This window comes from Balaenoptera borealis (assembly GCF_965194805.1).
Source record: "Balaenoptera borealis genome assembly, chromosome: 3".
NCBI lineage: Eukaryota > Metazoa > Chordata > Mammalia > Artiodactyla > Balaenopteridae > Balaenoptera > Balaenoptera borealis.
In genome coordinates this window covers 173,521,853-173,539,989 of record NC_138866.1, presented here as the reverse complement: position 1 = coordinate 173,539,989, position 18,137 = coordinate 173,521,853, and the positions used below count along the sequence as shown (strand labels likewise).

General features: G+C 44.3%; 1 protein-coding gene across 31 annotated transcripts in view; it reads right to left on the bottom strand.

Moving 5' to 3' along the window:
• KIAA1217 overlaps positions 1 to 18,137 on the bottom strand; it is a 498,998-nt gene that overhangs the window by 171,792 nt on the left and 309,069 nt on the right. For 19 of the 31 annotated variants that reach the window (XM_082385188.1, XM_082385204.1, XM_082385197.1 and 16 more), the window contains 2 exons: positions 13,939 to 14,019; positions 455 to 653 (listed from right to left, as the gene is read on the bottom strand). In XM_082385188.1, coding sequence (XP_082241314.1) covers positions 455 to 653; positions 13,939 to 14,019 — 280 coding nt within the window. Of the gene's footprint in view, positions 1 to 3; positions 399 to 454; positions 654 to 13,938; positions 14,020 to 18,137 lie in introns of those variants that run through there. The other 12 variants (XM_082385207.1, XM_082385209.1, XM_082385203.1 and 9 more) reach the window with 2 other exon arrangements.

Sequence of the window (18,137 nt, the reverse complement as noted above, 5' to 3'; positions counted from 1 at the left end):
TACCGGTCATGGGGGTGTTGGCCACCTTGTACCTCTTCCTCCTGGAGCCATTCATGTCCTCTCCTGGACGGCCAGACAGTGGAATGGGGCTCACACCCCATCCGTCCACAATTGGGAAACTGTGGAGGAGGTTCCCTAAGAAATGAGGCTCATTCTGTAATCCGGCCCTTGCTGTTCCTTATACCAGGAATATCGACAGGCACTGCTAGTCTCTTGTTTGAGTGACTAACCCCAGCCAGTTCTGAATGTGCCCAGCCCCAAAGACCGGTTGGACTTGCTGCTTCTTCAGCAGGTAACTCCTCAAGGCTTGATGTTATATCAACAGAGTCTCTGAGTAGTTTGTGTGTTTACAAATCAAGATCAAATTAACATCCAGATGCAGGGGTATGTGTTCAGAAGTATAAACATACACACATGCAGTAATAAAAATTAGAAACTGCCTTTTGAAGCTTACCCAGAGACCTTTCTTTCGTCTGGTTGGTCGACCTCACCACCGGAAGGCTCGCTCGAGTCCGGCTGCCTCTGGAGAAAGGACTTGGAGTTTCTCCCTCAGACATGGCTTCCAAAGAATCTGCAGACGCCTCTGATAAATGCTCCACTGGGTCACCCACGTTGGGAGGTTGAGGACTGTGAGACAGTTTGGGGCTTCTTGTCTGCAAAAGGCATTTGAAAGAAAGTAGAAAATAGCCTATTATTAATTATGCTGAAGATATTTTTAATGCCATCAAGGTCTACTAATCTGGAAAAACAACATGGCAATGAGAAAAAGTCCATTGGAAGGACTAGATACAAAAATAAAGACACAGTGGGTCAAAGTATCAGTTGTGAAAGTTAGTGAGAGAAAAAAGTCCCTGAGTATTCCATTTTAAGATTTTTATCACTGGACATCTACTGTGCAAATGCCATTTCAAGCAAGGCATTGAGGACAAGCCACATTACAGGAAAGAACGATGGCAAATCAATTCCTTTGGCCAGACAAATTCTAGTGGTTGTTATGATCACAGCAGATGGGATTGTGCACGTTTGTATCACCTAACACGGATGATGCACTCGCACCCGACTAAACTGAACACACCCAGTTCTTTAAACTCTTCTATTAAGACTGTTTCCAAAATCAGTAAAATATGATTGTGAGGGAGATATTTCTATCACAGTTGATTTTTTTCTTTTGAGGCAGAAATCCCATAACTTGGATTATGTCTAGTTTTGGTTATTACTTACCTCGCCAATCAACAGACAGTATCTATAATAACTTACACACACACAATACAAAATTGAATTTCTCGCTTGGTTATCTATACTGTAATGGCAAGGGACTGAATGTGTAAAACACTCATAATCTATGTTGGTCAATAACATTCCTTGAACATATACTGAGCACTGTGGGCGATTCAGAGACAGACAGATGTCACGTTGCCTGATGTGAATGAGTTTCAAAACTAATTGGTGAAATGAATGAAGGACAACAAATAACACAAGATAATGTATAATTAAGTTTAAACCACGAACTGTGTGGTACGTCCATTTATCCTTTCAACAGACACCTACTGAGTGCCTACTATGTTCCAGGCACCTGCTAGGTACATGCTAGCACATGCTAGGTACTGGGAACAGAACGACAGACAAAAGAGACATGATCCTGCCCTCATGGTGCTTACAGTCGAGTCAGGGGACAGACACTGAAGACATTGACAGTGTGTAACCCAGGCTGGGGAGGGGGTGTATGTGGGTGGAAAGTTGGAAAAGCAAGTAAACTGTGACCTCAAGGATGAGGGAAGTTGGGAGGAGGGGGCAAGCCAGCGGGTGGGGTGAAAAGAAAAAGGCATTCCAGGTGGAAGGGACAGCATGTGCAAAGTCCCCGAGGCAGAAAGAAGTGGCAAGCACTGGAGACGTGGTGGGACTGGAGACCAGCAGAGCCCAGATCTCATGGAGCCTTGGCGTCAAGGGGAGAATTTTCAATGTGACTCTAAGATACCAGAATGCCACTGAGGTATTTTGAGGCAGGGAGAAGGGGGAGGTGGCCAGGATCAGATACGTTTTTCATAAGATCATCTGGGCTATTGTGTGGAGGCTGGAGATTATACGTGTAGAAGGTCAAAGAAAGGGAGTCAGTGAAACTGGGGGGCTTAGGCTGAATGAATGCATGATCTCAGCTTTCCTCCGCCCAAAGCCCGCCCCTGCTTTCATTACGATTCCAGGCACCTTCTGGAGGGCAAACTGATCTGAATTAATCAGCAGGTGAGTTTTCTCTTACTAAGATGCCCAAGGTGCTGATGGGCTGGTGGTGGGACACAGGCAGTCCCCAGGAGCCAGTTTTTTTTTGGGAGGAGGGGGGTGGTTTGCATTCCTTAATGTCCTCTAAGTCTTCCTAAGGATGCATTTTGAAGTTAAAAACACAAAAACACTTAACTGTCAAGGTAGGACCAGCTTTGTGGGTGTACAACCGACCCAGCATTTAAAAGTGTTCTGGGCTTGGTTTCATGCTCTGCTGTGGCTGTCTTGAAACCCTTAATAATTTTTTGGAACAAAGTACACTAAGAATTATATATAGCCGGTCCTGCCTCAAGGCTTCAGCTACAGAACTCTTTCAGGGATGCCCCAGGTGTGCCTGATGTTCTAGGGGAGCCCTTTGAGGATGTGATGATCAGTTCCTTTCCCTTTTCTTGCTAAAAGTACCAGGAGACCCCTCTTGGCAGGAGCACTTCTGTATTATCTAGACACCCACACCTGCTACACCTCTTAGGACATTTGTACAGAAGAAAACAGGAGTAAGGTCAGCACATAGTCCCCTGCACCCCCTTCATGGAGGCGGCCAGTCTCGGTGTTCCACAGGAAACTCTCAGCTCAGATGACATGCCCATTATCATGGCCAGAAAGGACACCCATGAACAGTTAACTTGTCTCTTTGCTTTGGGTTAATGTTTCTGTGCAAGGCCCCGAAGAGGTTTATTTTTCATAAAGTCTGCTTGTGTTACAAAGATTGGGATCTGGCTTTGGCACTCTTTAAGAGTATTACCAGACTTAAAAAAAAAACCCAACCCTAAATCACTGCCCAGCTCACCAAGAGTTATGTAAATTCATATGGTCTTCAGTGAAGTAGATAGCTGGTTACTACGCTCAGCAGAATATCAAGCTCAAATGTCCTCATCCCTGACTTAAAAAAAAAAAAGAAAGAAAGAAAGAAAGAAAGAAAGAAAGAAAGAAAGAAAGAAAATACATTCAGTTTAGCAAAATAGCCAAGAAATAATATTACTTGAAGCAACATGGCTACAATGACAACCTCTGGTGTTTGGTCATCTTTGCAGCCCACGGAAGACGCAATGCATTTGATGAGTTGTCATTTTCCATTGCAAAAGGCAATAATCCTTGAAGAAAATCAAAATCAAATTTCTATTTCTTGTTCAGGGTCATCGTGGCTGGAGTATGTATAAAAATAAAGATATAAGGGCTCAATCTTCTTTTTTTTTTTTAAGCTTCCTAAACACAGCTATTCAGTTCCAAATATAAACTCCTGCTCTCGTTGTTATGTCATTCACGTTCTCATTGCAAACTATCACTGCATATTAGCAATCTTCTCACACCGTGCTCTCCCCTCAGATGCCAGCTCGAGGCTGAGACATCATTTAGGGCAGAGGAAAGACAATGAAAATTGCTGACACTGGTGTCAGATACCCTATGATTTGACGTATTAAAAAAAAAAGTCAAAAAGCATTTGAAACAGGGACTTGGTACTCAGCACGGTGCGAGGCTCGGGAGGTGCTCTATGTGCTGTATGTGGTTCTTGAGCTCATAACGCATTTAAGGTATCTTTTGGGGCCAAGGATAATATACGTGTAACAGTCGGACAGGAAGCGCTAAGAGGCGTGTCACTGTGACAGCACAGGGCAGGACGGGGTTTGGGGGATAAACGCTGACATTACAGGATGGGTCGGGAGAGGGCGGAGAGCAGAGGTGAGGAGGTGCTAGGGCTGGTCTGAGCGAAGTCACCCACTGAGGTTCTCAGGTCTGTGTGCACTCGGGGGCACACGGGAGGAGGGAGTGGGACAGCTGGTGGCCTCTAAAGGAGTTGCCCCCCCTATGGCCACTCTGAGGTCCCTCTCTGCTCTCTCAAATGAGCTAACAGATGCACCATCCAGAAGCAGCTGAGTACCAAGTTGTCTTTTTGTACAGGCAACCCCCTCTCCAGTAACAGTGAATACATGACAAAGTTCCCCTTTTGTTATTTGACTTGACACTTAGCCATCTTTGAAAGGGTTCTGGCCCTCCAACAATGCCCCCCTCTCTGCGGAATTCCTCCCTGCCCATATGGATAAGTTCCTGATGTCCAATGTCCCACATCCAGGGTAAATACACATTGTAGCATCCCTGGACCGTTCTGCTTTGCACCTATTGTCCCAGTGTAAGTATTAGCAGTAACTCCCTTCCACTCTCAAAGGTATCCTGGTTTGAGTGATGCAGTGTATGGTCACCCACTCCCAGCCCAGTTGCAGCTGACTGGACCAAGCAGTAGCCACCTGACCTGGCTGGACCAATCACATGCTCTTCCTGGAAATGGAGCCCTGGGACAAAGAAGCTCTTTAGTCTGTATCCACTGAGAGCTTAAAATGTGAGGTCATTTGAAGCTGTGGCTGACACGCACAGGGAATGCGAAACAGAGAGAGAAGAGTACAGAGAAAGGATGAAGCAAATCTGTATAGAAAAAGGGAGACAAGAGACCCCCATGACTCCAATGGGAGACCCTAAAAGATAGAACAGCTATCTGGGCCCCTAGGTATCCCAGCTCCTGAGTCCAGTACACGGTGAGGCCTTTCCGAATTATTCCTTCCAACTAATTCAATTCTTATACTTGAACCAGTTTGAGGTTGACTCTGTGTCTTCCAAGCAAACCATCACAGACAAAGACCAATTCTAACAGCTCCCCTGCCTGGGCAGCTATGAGGCTCACAGGTTTATAACATTGGTAATAACTGTGGAGAAAGTTAAACTCTCTGGAGCATTTGTTCTCATTATTTGTATTTCACAAATTAAACATTCTTTTAAAAATTATGGGGGGGCTTCCCTGGTGGCGCAGTGGTTGAGAGTCTGCCTGCCGGTGCGGGGGACACGGGTTTGAGCCCTGGTCTGGGAGGATCCCACATGCCGCGGAGCGACCGGGCCCGTGAGCCACAATTACTGAGCCTGCGCGTCTGGAGCCTGTGCTCCGCAACAAGAGAGGCCGCGATGGTGAGAGGCCCGCGCACCGCAATGAAGGGTGGCCCCCGCTCGCCACAACTAGAGAAAGCCCTCGCATAGAAACGAAGACCCAACACAGCCATAAATTAATTAATTAATTAATTTAAAAAAATTAGGGGGGAGGGCACAATACAGGGTTACTAAGATTTTATTTTACAAAGTAAGGGGCATCCAAAAATGCCCTCTCTCTTGAAATTTTCCTTCTGTATGGTACCATGTTGCCACGAGAAAGGAAAGATATTTTAATACCAACAAAATGGGAGGCAGGATACTCACACAATTCAGATTTGGCTTAAGAAAAAAGTCTTTCTGTTGGGAGTTACTGTTCTCATTTTGGCTCAGGAGAAGCCTTTTCTTGGTCATGCGTCGTCTACAGCATGGTGTTTGGAGCCCCTGCCCTAAGCTTCTGAGTGGAGAGCTGCCCCTAACTGGGAAGATTCAGGAAGCAGAGAATGGTGGAAACGCTCTCTGAGCCACCTGGGCAGGACTCAAGGGCCTGGAAAGCTGGATTTCAGTGCTTCATGGACACCCATGACCACCTCCCTCTGTTTCCATCACAACCTTCTAGATGTTTCCCCTAAATCATCAGGTGATCCCAAACCTACCACCCAAACAGGAAGTCCTTTGGGGTCATGCAGGAAGGGGCAGTCTGTGTAACCAGGCCACCTGAACCCCACTGATCCTTTCTAGTCTTTACTTCTTCAAAAAGGGCTTTCTATCACCAAGGGATGCTGGGGTAAGAGGTTTCAGGCAGATCCCTCCTCTGGTTCATCCGTAACATGTGCAGACCGGTTCTCTAGGAAGACTGTCTTCCTAGTGAAGGGGTGTGGGGAGAGAGAAAGGAACTCACAAATTCAGTGCCTGCTGCACTGTGATTGATTGTGTGGTCATCTCATTTCACCCTCACTGCCACTGCATAATACTGGCTACACTGAGGAGACAAATCATGGAAGCAACTTGCCCGAAAATTCTAGCTAGAGAAGGAACTGGGACCAAGTCTGCAGGATTCCAGAGCTGACAGGGGTAAAGTCATTTAACCAGGAGTCTGTCGGCCAGCTTGTACCAAAATTGGGCAACGTACAATCTCACTAAGTCATAGTTTCCTCTTCTGTAAGACCAGAGGTTGACTGGTTGGTAGTTAGTCCTTTCAGGAGTAAAATTTCATCACTCTAAGATACACATCACAAAGAAGAAGAAAAATCATGTCACCCAGAAAACTTTAGTTTACTGAGATTCCTTCAAATGGTTTCCCCCAAATGATTTCCCCTACTGCATTTGCTCTACAGAAATATGTAGCTAGCTAGCACCAAGATCCAGGTTCCTGCATTTATCTCCTCAAGTGCATGCAACACAGTTGCAGAGCATTAATTTTTAAAAGGCTGCCATACATGCATAAGGTCATGGACAAACATTTGCTGAAGTGTTCACCATAAACAGTATGCTCTGCTAGGAGATCAAATGTGTTCTTATTCTACGCAATGCTGTATTTGGGGACTAAAAGCAAAGAGAAAAGAAAATTAGAGCTGGAGGCATTGATGATGTTTCGTCATTCCCATTTTTCAGACCCTGTAAACTCTAATTTGAAATGCCAAGGTCCAGAAAATAAAGCCTGCAAGTGTACCTTTATGTAAGACGCTAACTGTTGGCAACAGTGGGGTGTCTGATTAGCCAGGGCGTACGCGTCGCATCAGATAATGTTCTATTTTAAAAAGAAAACCCAAAGTTGCCTTACTGAAATTTTACTTCATTTTAATGAATGCCCAATTTCCATAGAGAGTTCGGAAATAGAATAAAGCTTCCCACATGCAAATGCAAATGTATTCAGAATGACTCATTATCTTAATACTCACTAATTGACATGGTTAATTTAATCATGACATTCAGACACTTTCACCCCATTTCTTGCACTTGGGAAGCTTTCAACTCAAAATCCAGTTAAAATTGTGATGTCAACTGAAGAGATTTTTCTAGGTGCTATGCACTCTTATGAAAGACAAAAGGAGCAAAATATTTGAAGTTCACAAACACTGGAAGATCCCCAGACTTTAGTTTTCTTTACCATCCCCGCTTTGCACTCCTCTAGCCTCAGGAGAACGGACAAATTGCGGCCATGGAAGGTTTAAGCTCTGAAATTTGCTCAGAGTGCTTTCTAGAACCACAGTGCAGTCCTTTCGCTCCCTTCTCCGGCCCTCCTTGTTTCCAGAGTCTAAGGCCTCTGCTGGGTTTGGGTCTGGGGATGCGAAGACCAAGAGCTCCCATAGGGGCTTCCATCCTTACATAAACCCATCCAGGTGGCCGCAGCACCGAGGACCTGCCATTCTCAGGTGCATCCGGGGACCCACACCCTGGGGTGCTTCGAAAGCAGCGGGACCGGGTCTCCCCACAGCTCTTTGTCTACTTCTCACAACTTCCGTGGCTGATGGCCAGAGTAACAAAACCTGAGCCAACATCTCCTCTGGGCCAGTCTTATCCTGATGGTCAATTAGGGAAAAGACCTAGGACATCCCGGTTCTAGAACATGACAGATTGATGTGAGAATTGGAATACAAGTGTAAGAGAGAACTGTACTTAGTTTTGTAACAACTGTGTAATTTTGGGGTGGCCCTGGTGCTAATGACTCAGAGGAGAAGAAATCAGCTTTTGTTTTTAATAGAAAACTTGGGTGCAAGCACAAAAGGGTCCTGCTGGTAACACACACACACATGATACAGTGTTGAATGTGTATCTGGGTGCTTCGTGGGAGTAGTTTGTGGACACATGCCAGGTTCACCGGTAACCAGGTATTTCTGGGCCTTATAACAAGAAGGACATATATGCACACACACAGCTCCCATTCTAATACCAACTTCCAACTGTGCATATCTGAGATTCTCATAAAGACGGACTTAGGTTTAGCTCTGCAAATCAGTATTTCCCTTCCCCAGCTTGGACAAAGGGGATACATTTTTCTCTAGGATTTATTGCGATGAATTATCCTTGATAAACTCAGTTTATACCCTGTTTCTTCAAGGGTAATATTTCAACCCCTTCCTCCCTCTTTCCACCAAAAGGGTACCCAGACATTTTTCATGATTTTCACCTGTGAAAACAGAAAAGCTGTTTGGTCTGGACTAAAATCAGACGATTCAGCAGTTGAGCAAAGTACAGCTGTGTCTTTTGCTTCCCCATTTTTCCTTCACTGTGCCTATTAGTTCATTAACAGATCAGAAAGATGAAAAGGCCGTGAGGCTGAGGAGTCAGCTCCCCTCGCCTCCCCGGCCAGAGGCGGCCACAGGCGTCCCTGCGGCGAGGCAGGCACTGCACAGAGCCGAGTGAGACAGGCAGGGTCCCTCTGCCAACGCGCTCTCACCAGGCAAAGCCCCCTCCTGCAGATGCCAAGGAACGCATGACAAGGACACCTGTGTTCAGACAAGGATGCTTCCTCACTATTTCAAGAAGCATCACACGACACAGACACTCTCCTTCGAGGTATCTGTGCGTCAGATGACTCTTCTGAGATACTATCAACTTATCTTGTCCTCATGGCCGTCAGCAACACACATGATGGAACATCTACCCCCATCCCCAACTTCCTGGGGAAACTGCCAAGCTTTTGTGTTCCAAGGTCCTCCCCGGTGGAAGGGCTGTGATCAGTGTCTCAGTGCTACAGAGGCCTCCCCAAAGACTCCCTCCCTAGATTGGGCTCAGAGGGTAAAGGTGTCTGGAAGATGAGTCTGTGGTTGCCCACCCCCGACCCCCCCAGTGTGAGAGGAGAAGGGTTGCTAGCTGGGCAGGAAGAGGGGGGTGAGTGGCTTTGCAGGGCCAGGAAGAGGACGCTAGCTTTGTTGTTGGTGGTGGTGATGGGTGATGATGTTCTTCAAACTGTGGAGGCCTGGATTCCATTTACAAGGAGTGGCCCGGGTGGAGGGGGGTGTGTGGTGTGCTCAGAGCGGCTGAAGGGCGTGCGTTGGCTTAGCCTGGCAGACAGCCCCGCGAGCCCACCTGCAAACAGACCACCAGGAGGCCATCTGCTGAGTCCCAGGAGACCCAGAAACCTTACCCAGTTCTATCAGACTAGATGCGATCCCTAGGATTTCTTTATGACCCCGAGTGACGAGAACACATTTCTCAATAACTGCTGAAGCCAAGCCAGATTAATTTGATATACAAAAATGAAGAAGAGTGATACTTACTATAGTTGAGGGTCAGGGAACAAATCTGTACATATTACATCTTTAATAGAATAAATAAATCTAGAAACAACTGAGAAATCGCAATGGAGCCACACTATGCAATACTATGCAGTCATAATCAAGGTGTTTTAAAGAACTTTTTTTTCATAATCTAAGAAATGGAAGGAATACACCCAAATAGTAGCCTTGGTTTCTTTTACACAGTAGTATTATGAGTAATATACTTTCTTCTTTATTTCTCCAAAATGAGGATAATATTACTTTTGCAAATCAGAGATTTACTGGGTAAGCATGATATTTTTCTAGAGTGGATCAGGGGAAGGGAAGACTTTCTCACAAAACATTTAGAATCCAGAAGGATTCTTGTCTATGGTGATCTGAAGATACCCATGCCCATCTGGGCTTCTCATGTGTTATTTCCTACAATTAGATTCCAGGTAAAAGGTTTGTCCTCATAGATGGCCCCTGAAATGAGGACACAAATTCATGGGGAAAACATGGGAACAAAGACGCATTTCCATTTTCATGCCATGCAAAATTTTGCAGGAATCCAAAATTGCATAGACTTCCACTTTCAAAAAAGAAATGATTAAGAAAGAAGAGCCCAAAGCCATCAATTCAATTTTTTTGGACATGCAGATCATGCACTTCACCTTTTAAGGAGACAGACTCTCCTATCCAGAGCTCCGACACCCTTACAGTAACTGCATTTTAAGGCTTTTACAATTTGACTCCAGGTAAATTTGGAACTTTAGCAATTTTCTACCATCTCTTGGATATTTTCTACTTTCCAACCCCTTCATAATATGTAGATGATGCGATTCTTTTTCTTTTTTCCTTTAAGAAGTTTAGCTGTGCCTGGAGAAGAGGCCAAAGTGGGCTGACCCACAGATAAGGTGTAGCCTTTCCCACTTCCAGGATGTTTGGATGTCAACCTGCCACCTGCTTGCCTGGTGGCCTACCTGGGATGTGACATAGACTCGCTTCTGATATAACACCTTGAATCAGCTGCTCTCTGACTTCCCTTCAAAGACAGAAAGAGATAAATCGTATTTAAAGACGATGAGGCCTGGCTCGCCATCATCGCTCTTCAGCATCCTTCCATCAAGTTAGAAACTTACACCATCAGCAAGTTCCAAAACTGGATCTCATTAACTCAGCCCCTCACCCCTTTCAGACGCACGTTCCTGCAATTATTATTTAGTGTTGTGCTTCATCTTGAAGGAGTTGATGTAAAATAAAAGGCCAGATGAAGAAAGAATACTGCTGTTTTCCTGTTGATCCTGTCTGTTACGTTGATGGATGTCCCTTTTCTGAAGGCATGAGCAAACAATGTTTCTTTTATTATTTAAAACAAGGAAAATAATTCTGCCTTGTGAAGGAGTCATAAGTATTACTTTGTCCTATAATGAGAAGTATATCAAATATATATAAAATACAGCATATATCAGAAAAGTCGAAGCTAAATTTAATGTTCAAGCTAATCAGAGTTAGCCATATTCATAACTTTGTCTCCTCCTCTTATGAGGTTTTCCCTTTCGATTTTTAGTTTAGCCACCTGAAGGCAGATGTCTCTTTATTGCGAGCTGCCTTAAGTCAATCAATCCAATCCGTTTCTTTCTCTTTCCTTTTACTCGTGAACCAAGACGGTGTGCATTATAAACAAACAGTTTCCGAGGCTTTGGCTCCTACCGCCCGCATTGGGAGGGGCGTGAGCAAGGCAGCAGGTGCCTTTGCAACTCAGAGTGCCTGGAATGTAGTTAAAAGGCTTCAGGATAATAGGTGTCCCCATGAGGATTTGTTATTACAGAGATGAAAGGAAAGGGACCTGCTTGCAGGCTTTGAAATTTCAAGTAAAATACAACCAGCATCACACTTAGTGCTAAATATGCACCTTAGAAGGCCTCCTTACAAAAGCCATTATTAAGCTCATCTCTGCAGCCCAGACTTCAGTTTGGAGAGGATGTGGGACCCCAGGCCCAGGGGTGATGCCCCTAGAGCTTAACTACATTGTTGTGAAACCAAAGAGGTTTCCCCGATAGCAGAGGCCCCCCTTCCTCAGCCTGTCCTGGGAGATTTGAAGATCTCCATCCTCACAGTGAAGAAGGAGCTGGCCTTCAGTATCAGCGGGGATACTGTGGTGCCCGAGGTCACCAAGCTTCAGTGCTTGAGGCCAGAACCCTTTCCGGACATCCTGGGAGTAGAAGCTGCTGTTAGTTTTCAAACGCTCGTTTCTAAACACACACAGCCCATTACCACCACCAACTGCCCTCCCAATTCCCCCTGCATTGATTTTCAAATGAAAAAACACCTTGTGAAAATTCCCATGAGCTTTTCAGGCCAAAGGTTCTTTTTCCCTCTAGTTCTGCTATAAGAAAAAATACCAGAGTTTGGAGAGATGGAAGGAAAACAAGATTTAGAATGAGAGGACTTTAGTCTTTTTGTCACGCTGCTCTTGCAGAACACAGACTCCAATCCTGCCATGCACTGGGACTGCGATCCCCTAGGGAAGCTCTGTGAACCTTAGTTCTCACTTTTATAAAAAAAAAAAAAATCTGAGTATCTGCTTGATATAACTGTGGTGAGGAGTCACTGAGGAAAAAACGCACAGGAATTTGTCAACAGTAAATGATGGAAAGCCTTCCGCTGCTCCTATGTAGTACATTCTCGTAAGGATGGTTCTACATGGCTTGGCTCCCTGCTGTGGTCGGGAGGTCCCACGGTTTGTGGGGTCCTGTGTGCGAGGAGAGGACACACCCGACCTCTTACTGCCACCACCTTGCCTGAAGGCGGTAAATGATTACTTCCAACTTCAAAATAGAGACTGTGACATCCTCAGAGGCTCTGGGAGTCAGTCTTTATCAAAGAGAAGAAAGAACATCTTCCATTTCCCACCTGAACTTTCATCCCACTCCTTCTCCAAAAAACACCATTGTCACTGTAACTTGTGTTTAAAGCCTTAAAAAAGAAAGCTCTTGAAAAATTCACACATATCCCATTATTTGCTGATATGTCAAAAAATAAAAGTTAGCCTTGAGAATTTATCTCAGGCTTTGAAAGAACTGTGAGAGGGACCCCAAACTCTGCAGAAAACCCTACATCACGATGTCAAGTCTCTGTTCTGAAAGTAGAAAGGAGCAGTTAATGGCAGCATGTAGAGTTGTGGGGAAGAGCTCACCATGCTTCCTTTTCTGCATTTCTATTTGGTGCACAATATGTGTGCAAGGAAATCATAAAGACAGCTCTATTTTGCATGAATTATACAGATGTGAAAACAAGTAAGAACTCGTGGAAAAAATTAAAGGTAAACACCTCATCAGAACTGAGCTGGTGTGGAGTAGGACCATGGGTCTCTGTAGTATATGTCCCCCCACTTTTCCTTCTATGTCTGTTCGTTTGGGCAGGAACTTTCTAATTTGAGCTTGTGACCTTAGAAAAGATCAAAGAGACTGATAATTAAGAAAAGGAAGGTGAAGAGGTCACTGAAGACTGACCGAATGGCCAGGAAGTCACAGATGCACTAAAGCCAGACCGCTGGATGCTTCCTAAGCACAGTGTGCTTTGGGCCTCACAGTAAAGACCAAATGGTTCTCATCTGGGCAAGCTCCGGAGTCAATAAAGAAACAGGCCACGTTTGGGGGACAAAAAGGATACGGGTGGCCGTGTGCCAATGGGTCAGTTGGTACAGGTATCCAATGCCAAGCCAGGTGTCCAAGTACTGGAAACTCTCCACTCCCTTCCAGGTGGAACATTCTAAACTGACCTATTATGAAATAGGGGCCATTGAGGACTATGGGGAAATAAATAATATATTGAAACTGACTCTGGGGCCTTACTGCTTGGAGTCCCAACTCTAACTTACCTGTTATGTGGCCCTGGGCAAGGTATTGAACTTCCCTGTGCCTCAGTTTCTTCATTTATAAAATGGGGACCATCGGATGCCTACCCCATGGGGCTGGTGTGAGAGGTTAATGCTTGTAAAGCACTTAGAGCAGTGCTTGGTGCCTAGTAAATTTTATATAAATATGTCTGTTCCTATCATTTTTATTATTAAGATGTATGCCAGTGAAATGGTCTGGACCCCATACTGGATGTTTCGGAGCCAAGCGAAGGAAGAGTCCCAGAGCTCTGAGGCTGTTAGAAGGACAGGTTTCTGTTCCACTTCCAGAAACTTTCTGCCTTGAGCAAGCTGCTGCGGCCAGAGCCCCACTTTTCAGAGGATTGTGCAGAGATCTCTGAATTGCTGTTGCGTTACTGCTGATCACACAACTCAAACTGTGGAAAAGTTAATGACAGATTTTGAAGCAAGCATGCAATTAGTGTTCATTTTTAATATTCACTCTCATGATTAAAAAAAAAAAATGCACAAGTTTAGGAATGCTGCAAGCATTTGGCTCTGAGAGGTTTAAACCCAGGCTCCGGGTAGACGGGGACAGGGAGAGGCTGACACTCATTAGAATGCCACACGCGGCTGAGCGAAAAGGCATGCGGCGAGGTAGGACTCAATGCAGAGAAGAAAAGGTGAAGTACTAACTCGCTGAGATGATTCAATTTTCATCAAGTACCTTTGAATGTCAAGTTCTGCCTGAAGAGAGATCAGCATGTGCTGCAAAGCCTGTGTATCAGGAGAAAAAGAGAGAAAAAAAAAATAGAAAAGAAAAAGGGTGAAAACAGGAACAGAAAAAGAAGAGTTGACCCAAAGGAATCATCTATTTGTTCATGATGAGAATGCAGCACCGTGAAGCCCTCTCCCCAGACAAAGAAAGACAGAAAGGTGGCAGTTCCATCCTTAGGATTTAGAGAGATATGGTGAAAGCCAGCCCTGACTGGCAGTGAGTTGTCCCCGACATATCTTACAGCGGGGCCCTTCTAAGTTCACCTGGTCATTTGAGAATATGTCACACTGCCTTGTTGTCCTTGAGGGTGTCTCAAGGTTGCAGGCGGGTGACCAGAGCCAGAATGAAATACCTTCCTCAGTCAGAATGCAGTCTGGTGGTGAGCCCCAGCCTGCCATCTTGATTGGCACTGGCCACTGGGCCACTGGCCACTGGGCTGCTCTATGAAGACAAGAGTGCAGGACTTTTTGTGCCTGGGCTGTGCCACACCAGATGACAAGACTTCTTCACGAGAAGATCCAAGGTGAATACTTACAGGAACAGCAGATCAGAATTATAGTTCAGGGAACAAATTCTGACATCTGAACCTGGCTGACCCTGGAGGATGTCTTCCATTTACTATGCTTACTGTACCAGTATTCAAACATTTCAATTCTTATTGATCCACTGACTAACTTTCGGACAACTTAATTTTTTTAAAAAACCATGATGGAAAGATGGTTTTGTGTTTTAAAACATGAAAATTTCATAATCCTCATGCAAGAAGAATGACTTACTCTTGCATCCAAAATCAGCCATGAGAATGAAAGGCAGGGTCTCAAAGAGATATCTCTACCACCACGTTCATGGTGGCATTATTTACAATAGCCAAAAGGTGGAATCAATCCAAATGTCCATCAACAGATGAATGGATAAACAAAATGTAGTCTATACATATTGAAAGACATTCAGCCTTAAAAAGGAATTCTGTCACATGCTACAACATTGATTAACCTTTAGAACATAATACAAAGTGAAACAAGCCAGTCACAAAAAGACAAATACTGTATGAGTTCACTTACGTGAGGTATGTACAGCAGTCAATTCATAGAGATAGAAAGTAGGATGGTGGTCACCAGGGGCTGGGGAAGGGGGATTGGGGAATAGTTGTTTAATGCATGCAGAGTTTCCATTTAGTAAAATGAAAAGAGTTCTGGAGGTTGGCGGTACAACGACATGAACGTACTTAACGCTACTGAACTGTACACTTAAAAATGGTTAAGGTGCTAAATTGTAAGTCATGTATATTTTTCCACAATTCAAAAGAAAAAGGCAAAAAAGAGAAAAAAATCAGCCAGTGAGGTGTCACGATTTGGCAGCTCACTTCATAAGTTACTGCATATGCATACAGATATATCCATATGGATAACCAGCACAAACAGAGCCCCTAAATACCATCATAACTGAATTATACAATATCCATGATTCATACCACCATGATAGACTTAGATATAGATATGTACTATGCATGTATGTCCTTTATTTCTGAATAATTCTGTATTATTTAGAACCTAGTCTCACACATATCAGACACAAATCTCCACAAGAAAAAGAACACTTGAATTCAGAGAGCTATCTCCAAAAGCCAGAAGACAGGTCTCCAGACAAGAACAGTACTAAAATATTCTACCCAGAATGCACCTGGGGGTTAAAAAAAAAAAAAGGAAAAGACTTTGAAGAGACTTTTAAGAGAATAGGGGAGTGACACCATTAGAAGAACTATTAGCTAGACTGACCTCATAAAGGTTTTTTTTGAGGTGAATATATTCTCCTTTGAAAGGTGAGGGTTGCTGTAGGGCCTCTGATTCTCCTGTTCCCAAGTTTATAGGTTTCATCAACTATGAAAGAAATACCCCAGTGTAGACCACAAATAATAACACCCTGTAGGTGCATGATAAATAGAAGTGCAAGATGCAAACAGGAGGATAGATTTGAAGAGCTGTTGTGGACAGACAAGGGGGAAAGAGGTACAGAAAATCAGAGTTTCCATCTCAAGGAGATGGGGAATAAAATGGGCTGAGGGCAGAGGACCTGGGGGGACACAGCCCTGCACACAGGCGACAGAGAACAGAAGGGGCTGGAGGAGACCAGCGCCCCAACCGTGAGGCTGCCAGGAGGGGCAGAGACCCCCAACCTCTCTCTGCAAGGCGACTCTCAGCAGAGAAACCTGCAACAAGCTTAGAAAAGCTGGACAAGAGGGGACAAAGAAAGTCACTACAGCAGCTCCTTTAGGTGAGAATCACCTGAAATCCAAGGAAGAAAGGGTAAGAGAATCACATAAATGGTCAAACGCTCCACGCTTGGAGCAAACCCAACCGTGGCTGTGTCTTTCTTGCCTTCGTTGACTAAGGTCAAGGAAATGCAAAAGCTAGAGGAGTGGGCTTCCCTGGTGGCGCAGTGGTTGAGAATCCGCCTGCCAATGCAGGGGACACGGGTTCGAGCCCTGGTCTGGGAGGATCCCACAAGCCGCGGAGCAACTGGGCCCGTGAGCCACAACTACTGAGCCTGCGCGTCTGGAGCCTGTGCCCCGCAGCAAGAGAGGTCATGACAGTGAGAGGCCCGCGCACCGCGATGAAGAGTGGCGCCTGCTTGCCGCAACTAGAGAAAGCCCTCGCACAGAAACAAAGACCCAACACAGCCAAAAAAAAGAATAAATAAATAAATAAATAAAAAGCTTGAGGAGTGTCCCTGTGTCAGAGCAGGAAGGACCCAGGGGTGCTGGGGGGGGGGGTCCCTCTCAGAAGATGCAATGGCTCCTACAGAGAAAGGGCTCTAGAACTTGAGGTCACAGGAACATTAATCTCTACACTGATATAAATTTTCTCAGGATTACAAAATGAAACTCACAGGAAACTTTTTCACTTCTTGCCAGGCTCCATCTGCGTGGAAAATATTTTGAGCCCTACAGGTTTTGAGCCCGACAGTAAGAAAGCAGAGAAAGAAAAGTGGATTTTATTAGGCCACTCACATGCTCCCGTTAAATCAAGTGCGTAGAACTTATAAGCCTGATTTATGGATTTGACTATAAACTAGAAAATTGTTCTTAAAGAAAAAAAAAAAAAGACTGGGTGGGAAAGGAGTCAAGTGTCTGCAAGTCACTTCAGAGAATTATAATGATAGTCAAGTACTTTATCAATATAGTGAGGTTACATCAAGATTAAGGGAAATGTAACTGGAAAAAAACCGACAGCTTACCACCACGAGGAAACAGCTGGAGCGGCAAAAATAGTAACGCTGTAAAAATTAAACAGAAGGACACTTTAATTACCTCAAAGACTCCTAATAAATCCAATGGCTATCCGAAGAGGAAAATGGCAGAGAAACTACAGATGTTGCTCTTATACTGAATGGTACTTGGAATGTCTTTGAAAGGCTAAGTGTAGCTGGAAGGAAAACAGGTTTAACAGTTTTTTTTTTTCCTTAAGAATAAAAACAATGCTGATGAGCCCAAGAAGAGCTGACCAGGAATAGCAAATATTGGGCAAATGCCTAACGCCCAGATGTGGCAGAGAGAACCAAAGATGAACAATAAACACAGTATTTGTAACACTGATGGGGGATATTTATTTTCTTTGTTTTGCTGTGTCTGAGTTTTCTATAATAAAGAGTTATATAACAATAGAAAAATCAAAAGAGTATGGATAAAGGTGGCAAAAGTGAAATGTAAGTCTCTAGTGAGCAACAATGAGAGAAGAAGAACTGCAAAAAGGTTGGAGATTGCCAAATTCTTTGAACTCACAAAAAAGTTCTGGTTTCACTCAGAAATTGGAGATTTTTCTGATACCACTTTCCCTTTAGTCAACTTTTGACTACTTGGGAGTGGTTGAACCAGTCTGAAGACTAACTGTGGTTAAAGAAAATGCATTCAGGAACAAAATGAAAAGATCTAGTGAAAACATGTCTATATTAGGAGTTCCCTAGAGTTTGTAATTACACAGTAATCACTAAGTTGTCCACCATATCTTCTCACATGAAGATCTAATTGCCAGAGCCTCAACTTAGATTTTTATTCATGTTTCTAAATTTATGGAAGCACATTTCCTCTTCCTCCTCTCTTACTGTCTTTATTTTACAAATA